Source organism: Quercus suber, unplaced genomic scaffold, assembly GCF_002906115.3.
Source record: "Quercus suber isolate HL8 unplaced genomic scaffold, Cork oak 2.0 scaffold_394, whole genome shotgun sequence".
NCBI classification, from domain to species: domain Eukaryota; kingdom Viridiplantae; phylum Streptophyta; class Magnoliopsida; order Fagales; family Fagaceae; genus Quercus; species Quercus suber.
This window is the reverse complement of record NW_027069846.1, coordinates 311662-324334: the sequence shown is the minus strand read 5'-3', so window position 1 is coordinate 324334 and position 12673 is coordinate 311662. Positions and strand designations below refer to the sequence as shown.

General features: G+C 33.2%; 1 protein-coding gene across 2 annotated transcripts in view; it reads right to left on the bottom strand.

The window, feature by feature from the left end:
• Nucleotides 1-5807: 5807 nt before the first annotated feature.
• Nucleotides 5808-12673, bottom strand: part of LOC112028406 (large ribosomal subunit protein uL4) — a 26709-nt gene continuing 19843 nt past the window's right edge. The window contains exon 2 of one of the 2 annotated variants that reach the window (XM_024060996.2): nucleotides 5808-6224. In XM_024060996.2, the coding sequence (XP_023916764.1) occupies nucleotides 6111-6224 (114 nt within the window). In that variant the 3' untranslated portion in view covers nucleotides 5808-6110. Of the gene's footprint in view, nucleotides 6225-10590; nucleotides 10949-12673 lie in introns of those variants that run through there. The other variant, XM_065761063.1, reaches the window with a different exon arrangement.

Here is a 12673-nt window from a genome sequence, read left to right as displayed (position 1 = left end):
TAGACAGATTATCAAAAAATATAAAATCTTGGCTTGAATTTGAGCCTTTTCTAGCCAAGGTGGCCCCACATTTGTTTACTTCAAGGAAACAATGCTTCGTCCTTATTTGAGAAATTTGGTTAATGAGTGTCCTACAATCCAAAATCAAAGAAGCACGATGTCGTGATGTAAGTTACTATTGAACCAAATATTAACGAGGCTAATCAATCATATTAGCCCAATCACTCTCATTAACAGCCGGATTGAGATCAGGTATTGCACCCGATGCAATTGCTCTCAATGGTTGAGGTTGAAAGTTGAAAAAAAACTTTCAATCTCAAACATTGAATAAAATAAGTGAGAAAAAGTTAAAAAATGGGAATGGAAAATTTTCAATACAATGGTGCTGGTTTATAAATCATACACCAAACAATCGACCAAGTGGAATTCATATCCACAAGTTGGGAACAACAATAGGTAAAGTTTGACAAATTTCGAAAAACCACTATCCCAACTTGTGGGTATGACACAGCTAAAGCAAAACTACTCTTAAGCATGAAGGAAGATTAAACTAAAATCAAGTTGTTGGTATTGGCCACATATTACTAAGTCACTGAACAATAGTTTAATACAATGGTGCTCGTTTATAAACCATACACAAAATTAATAAATGTTGAAATTAATTGACATTAAAGAATGTGTCCAATATAGGTTAGGTCGGATCCTAAATTTCATAAATTTACGTTACACATGTATCTTATTACTATAATGATTTTGATCATTTGTTGTCCGTCTCTCGTTGGAGGAGAGAATCTGGCATGAACCTGAGCTACTCCCTCTTGTTCCTTCGATACTTTCCACACACTTCAAGTATCGTTTTGACATTTTTCATGCATAAATCACGTTACTCTAAGTAATGTTCGGTACACGATATTTTTATAATAATTTTATAATAAATTTTAAGTAACAAATTATTATTGATTATAATTTAAATTACTATTAATATTACTTTTTTATCGAGTATTAATTTATTATAAAATTATTGTGAAAATATCGTATATGTAGTCTTACTCAGTAACTCTTGCCATCTATAGTAATAATAATCATTTGGTGATGATGGCAACGTTGCCCAGTTCATGTGAATGGGCTGGACCAACTAACCGAATCCAAGAACAACTCTGAACAGTGAAATTTGGGCTGAACCCATCTGTTTTACTACATTGTCCAGTAGCCTTTCCAAACCAAAACCAAGTTAAATTATTTGTTCCGAAGTGAAATTTATGATATATTTGGTTGAAGTGAAAATAGGAAAAATGAAAAATAGGGAGAGAAAAAATAGTGAAAAATGGTATTTTTCACTGTTTGGTTGAGAGGGGAAGGGGGAGAGAAAACTTGAGTGGGAAATATATTTGGACAAAACTGCCCCCACTTCTTTTAACGTTTCTTGCTTCTTTTTTTTTTTTTTTTTTTTTTTCTTTTCTTTTGTAACGTTGGTTTTTTTTTTTTTTTCTTTGGTTTTGTTAGATGGTGGGTTCTTCTTCTTCTCCTTTTTTTTTCTTAATTTTTTTAATTATTTTTTTAAGAAAACACTTTTAGATGATTTCTTATGCTATTTTTTAAAATGTCCACTTTCATCTATACAAATTTTTTTAAAAAAAAGTATAATGTATTACTTTTTGTTTTATTTAAGAGGGACATGATGGTAAATTTATACAAACTTTATTTTCAACCAAACCAAAAAGTTTTTCATCCTTCTACTTTTCCACCTTCTCAACTAAACACAAATGAGGAAAACTAAAAACTTTTCTATCCTCTTACTTTTCCATCCTCCCTCTATTTTCTATCATCTCACTTTTCCATCATTCCAACCAAGCAGACTCTTAATGTCACTGTTGTATATAATTTTTTTTGTTAAGAGAGTTTCAACATATGGCATTCGCTTCTGATGAATCCTAAATCTATTATTCAACCATCACAACAAAAAAATCTTTAATAATGTTTGAGAAAATTTTGTGTAGAATTTGATGGGAAAGTAGCTTTAACAATCAAATAAAAATTCCTCTCATCAATCAACTAGATTTCCACCAGTCTGTTATGAATTATTGTCTCTAATGTTGAATATATATAGTTTATAATCCAGTAATGTTTCTCCTTGGCATTATTACTCGTAAATCTTGTGGCTCATGTTCAAGGTTTCTCTTGTTTTTTTCTAGCATTTCTGGAGTAGAGTATTTGGCTGGGTGTTACTATTAAGATGTATTTCGATTATGTTGAGAGTTATTTTTTGCAGGTTAGTGGTATTTTTTATTCTTCCAATTTTAGAACCTAAGCTCAAATTCCCCCTTTTCATTGTAACCAATGAAATATATATATATATATATATATATAAATATGTGCTATTACCATTACCGTTGAAGTAGATAGTAGGGGTGTAAAACATAGGACATTACAAAAAATGTCATTACCATTGAGCTATCACTTGAACACCCAATTTATTCTATTCTATGAATAACTAATATCCATAGGTTTGTTTTATTCTTTTGGAAAAAAAAACCGATGATTCGTGTATAATTGAACATAAGTCATCAACCAAAAGTAAAAATTATTATTTAGATCATTATCAAGATAAAGGATAAAGATGTTCATCTTTCTTAAAGGACAAATGTGAAACTAACTATGAAATTTGGTTCATAATCAAACTAACTCGTTGTACTTTTAATTTGAAATTAGAAACCCTTGAACTATGAGAATACCCAAATTAATCATCATGTTAACATTGCGGGCATTGCAACCCTTTTTTTTTTGTGGCTAAATAATACTTATTATTAAAAAAAAAAATGACAAAGAACCAAAAAAATGAGATTAGAGGAACTAGAACCATCTATCTCTTATAGTTTAGGCAAAAATCATGAATGGAGGAGATACGACCTTTCTCACATTAGAGCCCATCTAGCAATATTGTGGGCAACAAAGTTGGCTTCCTTCTTTATTTCTTCAGGAGCACCGATCGACATTGGCATAGCTCCAAAACATGACCCATCTCTACGTTCTCGCTTCATAACCACTAGGACTAGGTCCACCACCACTAGTTTCCAGACAACTTCATTTTTCTAATATCGTCGTGGGCCGTGGCATGTTTCCAAAGTGATGAGAATGTTTGCCTGTGACGATGCTTTTTTTATTTATTTAGAAATTTGGTAATCTAGTGGCAGCATGAATTGAAGTTGAATGGGTTTTGTTTGAATGGATTTGGGTCCCAGTGGCTTGGGGTGATTTGAGACGGTTGTCTGTATGGGTTTGACTTGTGATCCACTTTGGATCACATGAATGGCATAAAATATCGTCCAACAAAACCAGAAAAAAGTTGAAATTTTAAAATTCAAGTACAATAGGATAGTTCAGAGGTTTGATTTTGATCCAAAGTTCAGTAGGTATTTTCACATTTTTCCTAATTGCAATTTCTTGCCTTAAAACTCAATTATCTAGGCAGTCATTTTGTTAAAAACAAAAACACCTAACTACTGAAGCACAAATTTTAGAGGAAATGAAAAATAAGAAATGAAAAGAGGAAGGAAGCTAAACTAATAGATCCTTCTCTACTAGTTCCCTTCTTTTTCTGTACACCTTTTCATCCAAAATATAAAGATAAGACCAAACATAACCCACACCAAGAGGCTGGTTTCAATTGCCTTATTTTGGAGTGTCTATTTTCTGTCTTCTAAACAGACTAATTGATCATATACATTTTCTGCGAATTTTCTATCAACAAACTTCTCATGAGGTGCAATCCTTTCACTGCAATGGACAAAATTTCTAGAGACTTGCAAATATATCATTTTGATATATACTTTAACGTCACAAACACTAAAAAAAAAAACACATAACTACTGAAACACAAATTTTAGAGGAAATGAAAAATAAGAAATGAAAAGAGGAAGGAAGCTAAACTAATAGATCCTTCTCTACTAGTTCCGTTCTTTTTCTCTACACCTTTTCATCCAAAATATAAAGATAAGACCAAACATAACCCACACCAAGAGGCTGGTTTCAATTGCCTTATTTTGGAGTGTCTATTTTCTGTCTTCTAAACAGACTAATTGATCATATACATTTTCTGCGAATTTTCTATCAACAAACTTCTCATGAGGTGCAATCCTTTCACTGCAATGGACAAAATTTCTAGAGACTTGCAAATATATCATTTTGATATATACTTTAACGTCACAAACACAAAATAACCCGTATAGATCCCCCAAATGAAAATCAAATTACAAATGTAAACATCGTAGAATAATTAAAAATAGGATAAATTACATATTTGGTTCCTATCATTTACAATGTATTTGAATTTAGTCCTTAACATTTCAATTGTGTCAATTTGGTCCCTAACTTTTTAGTGTTGTGTTGATTTAGTCCTTACCGTTATCTTTTGGATGAAAACTGCTGACGTAACTATAGGCACAAACTATTTTACAAACTGATAATATGGCATGATACACATTAACTTTTTAAAAATACTAAAATACACATAAAATAATAACAAGTCAGATTTAAAGTATTCATTAAGATTTTAAAAATACTTAAAACTAAATTAGAACACCATAACATCTCCACCCAGTTTTCAGTTTTCACCACCGGCATCCCTTCAACCTTTTGCTCTTTGGTGACTACCCACCCACTTGTCTAATGCTTTCTCTGAAACCAAAAGTTCTTTGCTTGGAGAACACATCTACATATACAAGTACACTATGTACATCAAAATTTTTATCTATCTTTCTTTCATTCTTTTTGTTATTTATGGTTTTTTAAAACTCATGGGTTCTTCTTTAATTTTATACTCATGATCAATTTTTCATCTTTTGGGTATTATGTGCAGGAGAGACATGCTTTTTCTTTTTTAGCTTGGAGTGCAGGTGCTGCACTTTTTAAGTACAAGGAAGAAGGCCTGGTGTTGTTGGAAAACAAATCGGCAAGGAGAAGGCCTGGTGTCGCTGGAATAGAGAAGACGTTGCTGGAAGGAGAAGGAACTGCTGTAAGGGAAAAGGTGCTGTCGTCCTCACTGTTAGGGATTTCGGATTTTAGGGAGGCAAGGATTTTGGATTTAATTTAGGTTTACCGTTGTTTAATGAAATCTGGAAGCTTTCTTATCAAACAAAAATATTTGATTTGGGCTTAAAAAAAGAAAAAATTTGAAGTAATCATGGGTTAGGAATTTTGATCCCAAAAATTACTCACTGAACATTTATTTTTATTTTTTATTTTTTTTATTTAAGATTATTTTAGCATGTTATACTAGGTGGCAGCCAAGTTGGCAATATACAAAATTTTTATTTTGACCATCAATAATTTCCATCCAAAAGATAACTAACACAAAAAAAAAAATTTAAGAATCAAATTGATACAATTGAAATATTAAGGACTAAATTGAAATACGGTGTAAAGAATATGAACCAAATATATAGTTTATCCTAAAAAATAATTGACAGGCATCTAGGCCAAAATATCCCATAATTCATTTAATCATATCCAAGGGGGAGTATCTTCACAAAAAGAGTGAACGAAGTGAACTTTTATCCCAATATTTATCAGAATCCGATAACTCGCAGATTAAATTCGGAATTATATTCTGATTAAAAATCAAAATTTCCCACTAAACAATTACCAATTGAAGCCACTGCAATCTACCAGAAAATGACAAACAAAAATTTTATCATTCCAACTGAAAGAAAATATGGGGAAAAATAATCATGCGGGCCAAGATAAACATGAATGCAACTTTACTAAGCAATTTTTTTTTTTTTAAAAAGGAAATATCAATTAGAGAAAAATGAATCATAAAACAAAATATAGTAGTATTGCATAGCGCAACATTAGTTAGGTCTATTGCACGCAAAACCTAAAATATTTGAGTCCAGTTGCAAAAACAAACGCTCTTCATCCTTGGCAGAAATGGATAGCAATAAGTGGAGGTAAAAAAACATATTTAGGTAATATCTTATTCCACCCATTTCCTCCCACCTAGTAACTATCATGTCTCAAAACTGTAAAAAAAAAAAAATTTATAAAAACTCTAGATAAACAAACACCAAATAAATTGAGGTCTACAGAATATTCAAAACCAGAATAGTAAATCACTGGGAAACTCCAAGCCACTTGGTGAAAACCTCAAACTCTGTGTAATCACTATCGGAGATCATAGTCTGGTACCAAGCTTTTCCAGCAGTCTTGATGGCAGTAGCCTCCTCCTGAACATTCCAAAGGAAACAAGGTAATATAATGGTCAGTAACTGCTAAAATATCAAGCAGAACAACAAGAATACAGATTACAATAGAAAATCTGTCAGTCAATAAGATAGCTAATAGACAAAAGGTTGGGCTGATATCAGTAGACAGGAAATAGTAAATATAAACAAAAATATGCCCTACAGAGAGTAGGCTAAATAAAACAGCAATAACAATAACAAAAGCTACATAACAGGCTGAATACAAAGAAAATGGAAGTTACAAAAATACAAATAGGCTGCAAGATTGAAAAAGGCTACAAAATGGATGAGTTAAAAATACAGAGAGTCAAGATTGATCATAACAGCAGGAATTGCAAAATATTAGTATATAATATGGAACCTAATTAAGGAATAACTGCCAACACAAGGCTTAGAAATGAGAACACTTCAACAACACTTGAGAAATGCAATGTAAAAACATCTTAACTGATAAATAAACTCAAATGGCATTGGAAATTTGAGCTCAAATTTACGTAGTTATTGTTCCTAAACCTAAATCATCATAACTTTAAAAAACAACTAGATAGATGGAGGAGAAACTACAGACAGTTTGAAGAAAAACACCACACTCCCCAAACCAAAATAAATAAAACGAACCTATAGAAGACAAATTTTCATATTTGAAATGAAACTAATTTATACAAAAGGGAAACATCAAAATTTGAAGAAACGTGAATCATCCATGCCAACTCAAGAAACAGTACATCCATTGCATGATACAAAACTTAAAACCCTTTAATTGGACTACTGGAAATGAAAAATAAGAAATGAAAAGAGGAAGGAAGCTAAACTAATAGATCCTTCTCTACTAGTTCCCTTCTTTTTCTGTACACCTTTTCATCCAAAATATAAAGATAAGACCAAACATAACCCACACCAAGAGGCTGGTTTCAATTGCCTTATTTTGGAGTGTCTATTTTCTGTCTTCTAAACAGACTAATTGATCATATACATTTTCTGCGAATTTTCTATCAACAAACTTCTCATGAGGTGCAATCCTTTCACTGCAATGGACAAAATTTCTAGAGACTTGCAAATATATCATTTTGATATATACTTTAACGTCACAAACACGAAATAACCCGTATAGATCCCCCAAATGAAAATCAAATTACAAATGTAAACATTGTAGAATAATTAAAAATAGGATCAATTACATATTTGGTTCCTATCATTTACACTGTATTTGAATTTAGTCCTTAACATTTCAATTGTGTCAATTTGGTCCCTAACTTTTTAGTATTGTGTCGATTTAGTCCTTGCCGTTATCTTTTAGATGAAAACTGCTGACATGCCTATAGGCACAAACTATTTTACAAACTGATGATATGGCACGATACACATTAACTTTTTAAAAATACTAAAATACACATAAAATAATAACAAGTCAGATTTAAAGTATTCATTAAGATTTTAAAAATACTTAAAACTAAATTAGAACACCATAACATCTCCACCCAGTTTTCACCACCGGCATCCCTTCAACCTTTTGCTCTTTGGTGACTACCCACCCACTTGTCTAATGCTTTCTCTGAAACCAAAAGTTCTTTGCTTGGAGAACACATCTACATATACAAGTATGCTATGTACATCAAAAATTTTATCTATCTTTCTTTCATTCTTTTTGTTATTTATGGTTTTTTAAAACACATGGGTTCTTCTTTAATTTCATACTCATGATCAATTTTTCATCTTTTGGGTATTCTGTGCAGGAGAGACACGCTTTTTTTTTTTTTTAGCTTGGAGTGCGGGTGCTGCACTTTTTAAGTACAAGGAAGAAGGCCTGGTGTTGTTGGAAAACAAATCGGCAAGGAGAAGGCCTAGTGTCGCTGGAATAGAGAAGGCGTTGCTGGAAGGACAAGGAACTGCTGCAAGGGAAAAGTTGCTGTCGTCCTCACTGTTAGGGATTTCGGATTTTAGGGAGGCAAGGATTTTGGATTTAATTTAGGTTTACCGTTGTTTAATGAAATCTGGAAGCTTTCTTATCAAACAAAAATATTTGATTTGGGCTTAAAAAAAGAAAAAATGTGAAGTAATTATGGGTTAGGAATTTTGATCCCAAAAATTACTCACTTAACATTTATTTTTATTTTTTATTTTTTTTATTTAAGATTATTTTAACATGTTATACTAGGTGGCAGCCAAGTTAGCAATATACAAAATTTTTATTTTGACCGTTTACCACTTCAATAATTTTCATCCAAAAGATAATAGCGAGGACTAAATTAACCTAACACAAAAAAAATTAAGAATCAAATTGACACAACTGAAATATTAAAGAGTAAATTGAAATACGGTGTAAGGAATATAAACCAAATATATAGTTTATTCTAAAAAAATAATTGACAGGCATCCAGGCCAAAATATCCCATAATTCATTTAATCATATCGAAGGAGGAGTATCTTCACAATAAGAGTGAAGAAGTGAATTTTTATCCCAATAAATTATCAGAATCCAATAACTCGCAGATTAAATTCGGAATTATATTCTGATTAAAAATCAAAATTTCCCACTAAACAATTACCAATCGAAGCCACTGCAATCTACCAGAAAATGACAAACAAAAATTTTATCATTCCAACTGAAAGAAAATATGGGGAAAAATAATCACGCGGGCCGAGATAAACATGAATGCAACTTTAGAGCATCCACAGTAGTGGAGCTAAAAATTTAGCTTTTTAGCTCCACCAAAAGTTACTTTATCTATTATACTTACACACATGCTACAGCAGTGAATCTATTTTAGCTTTCAACATAATAAAATAATATAAACATCACAATAAAATAATATATTTTTTACAAAAAAAAATATATCCTACCGACTGAAAATACATATGCAGCACCCACCGCAACCGACTCTACCATCAACCACAACCACAATCACCACCACCACCGGCCACCGGCCACCGGCCACATCCACCACTCTACTTTAGCAACCACAACACAAAAAAAAAAACAAAAAAAAAACAAAAACAAAAACAAAACCAAGAACAAGCTACTGCCAAAGCCAAAATCATCCACCACCACAACCACCACCACCACAACCAAAATCTACAAACCCACTATCAAAATCATCCACCACCACTACCATAGTCAAAATCAACCACCACCACCACCACAGCCACCAAACCCATATGAAAATACATAAAAATAAAAATAAAAATAACTCAATCACAGCAAAGAGAGCTGGCCGGCGATGAGGGATGAGGGAGCTGGCCGGCGGAACAGATCGGCGAGCTAGAGAGAGGGAGCTGGCCGGCGAGCTGTTGAGTGAGTGAGGTGGAAGCGGTGTTGAGTGAGTGAGGTGTTGAATGGAAGGCGGAACTGGCCAGCGGAACAGATCGGCGGAACAGGCCGGCGATGAGGGAGCTGGCCGGCCGGCGACGAGGGATGAGGGAGATGAGGGACTGTCCGGTGAGCTAGAGAGAAAAAAAAATTGAGGAAGAAAGAAAGAAAGAAGAGAAGCCGGAGAGAGAGAGAGAGAGATAAAAACAAAAACAAAAACAAAACCAAGAACAAGCTACTGCCAAAGCCAAAATCATCCACCACCACAACCACCACCACCACAACCAAAATCTACAAACCCACTATCAAAATCATCCACCACCACTACCATAGTCAAAATCAACCACCACCACCACCACAGCCACCAAACCCATATGAAAATACATAAAAATAAAAATAAAAATAACTCAATCACAGCAAAGAGAGCTGGCCGGCGATGAGGGATGAGGGAGCTGGCCGGCGGAACAGATCGGCGAGCTAGAGAGAGGGAGCTGGCCGGCGAGCTGTTGAGTGAGTGAGGTGGAAGCGGTGTTGAGTGAGTGAGGTGTTGAATGGAAGGCGGAACTGGCCAGCGGAACAGATCGGCGGAACAGGCCGGCGATGAGGGAGCTGGCCGGCCGGCGACGAGGGATGAGGGAGATGAGGGACTGTCCGGTGAGCTAGAGAGAAAAAAAAATTGAGGAAGAAAGAAAGAAAGAAGAGAAGCCGGAGAGAGAGAGAGAGAGAGAAAAGTTTATTTAATGGGAGAGGTGAGAGAAGTGGATTAAAAAAATATTTTTTTTTTAGATGTGTGCTACAGTGCACATCTAAATATAGATGTGCACTGTAGCGGAGCAGCAAAAAATTTTGCTTATAGCTCCACTGCTGTGAGGTTTTTTTATGTGCAGTGGTGCTAAAAAATAGCAATATAGCTATTTAGCACCACTGCTGTGGATGCTCTAACTAAGCAATTTTTTTTTTTAAAGGAAATATCAATTAGCGAAAAATGAATCATAAAACAAAATATATTAGTATTGCATAGCGCAACATTAGTTAGGTCTATTGCAAGCAAAACCTAAAATATTTAATTTCAGTTGCAAAAACAAAAGCTCTTCGTCCTTGGCAGAAATGGATAGCAATAAGTGGAGGTAAAAAAACACATTTAGGTAATATCTTATTCCACCCATTTCCTCCCACCTAGTAACTATCATGTCTCAAAACTGTAAAAAAAAAATTATAAAAACTCTAGATAAACAAACACCAAATAAATTGAGGTCTACAGAATAATCAAAAACAGAATAGTAAATCACTGGGAAACTCCAAGCCACTTGGTGAAAACCTCAAACTCTGTGTAATCACTATCGGAGATCATAGTCTGGTACCAAGCTTTTCCAGCAGTCTTGATGGCAGTAGCTTCCTCCTGAACATTCCAAAGGAAACAAGGTAATATAATGGTCAGTAACTGCGAAAATATCAAGCAGAACAACAAGAATACAGATTACAATAGAAAATCTGTCAGTCAATAAGATAGCTGCTAGACAAAAGGTTGGGCTGATATCAGTAGACAGGAAATAGTAAATATAAACAAAAATATGCCCTACAGAGAGTAGGCTAAATAAAACAGCAATAACAATAACAAAAGCTACATAACAGGCTGAATACAAAGAAAATGGAAGTTACAGACATACAAATAGGCCGCAAGATTGAAAAAGGCTACAAAATGGATGAGTTAAAAATACAGAGAGTCAAGATTGATCATAACAGCAGGAATTGCAAAATATTAGTATATAATATGGAACCTAATTAAGGAATAACTGCCAACACAAGGCTTAGAAATGAGAACACTTCAACAACACTTGAGAAATGCAATGTAAAAACATCTTAACACAACTGATAAATAAACTCAAATAGCATTGGAAATTTGAGCTCAAATTTACGTAGTTATTGTTCCTAAACCTAAATCATCATAACTTTAAAAAACAACTAGATAGATGGAGGAGAAACTACAGACAGTTTGAAGAAAAACACCACACTCCCCAAACCAAAATAAATAAAACGAACCTATAGAAGACAAATTTTCATATTTGAAATGAAACTAATTTATACAAAAGGGAAACATCAAAATTTGAAGAAACGTGAATCATCCATGCCAACTCAAGAAACAGTACATCCATTGCATGATACAAAACTTAAAACCCTTTAATTGGACTTAAATATCAAATTTTATTACTTAAATTGCACAAATGGCAATTAATCCAAGCATTTGTTGGTGTCTGTCCGGCAAACTGACCAGCTCTAATGCCAGTTCTTAATTAGATATATAAACTATTTAAAGTAGCAGTGAAGTTTTGGTTCTAAAGATGGTGAATCAAGAAGGATAATACCAGAGACTTAAAAATAACAGAATACTCAACAAATTTTCATTATCACAATCATACAACTCAAGTTATACCTAGTACAGTCCTTTGATACAAGTACACCACACTCAACTCATATAGACCTTGTCAGAATACTCAACCATTTAATGGATTTGTTGTAATATGCAAAGTTTAATACAGTATATTTAGTAATTTAGTAATTTCTATTGTACATATAAGGTCAATCCATGTTGATCTTTTTCTCTCTCTCAATTAGAAAGAAACCTTTCTAAATTGCATGCACCAAACATATATATATATATATATTGTTCGTGTGATTTCTCAAAATTAATAAGTGCATTCATTGTAAAGTATCCCAAAGTTGCAAGAATTACAGGTTCATGGTAAGCATGTGATGGCTTTCAATGAGAATTTCTAGAATAATAAGTGCATTCATTGTAAGATATCCCAATGTTGACTCACTCTTGTTAGAGAAATAATGTTTAGGATTCCTTTCTGATTATTTAATTAGGTAAATGATCAAAATTTGATTTCTGTTGAGATAGCTTCTAATAATTAAGCTTTCCTTACCATATGCAAAATATAGGCATGTGAATGTCCTATTTAGTTTGTTTAATTGGATCTTTTATCTAAAATTGGCATGGAACTTAAGCTCTTGTACAACCATTCTATTCCTACATTGATTCTAATCAATTACAAACTATAGTATGTTGTACTTGCAATAAATCAGAGACAAATAAACTTTTCCCTTACAATTAATTAAAGTA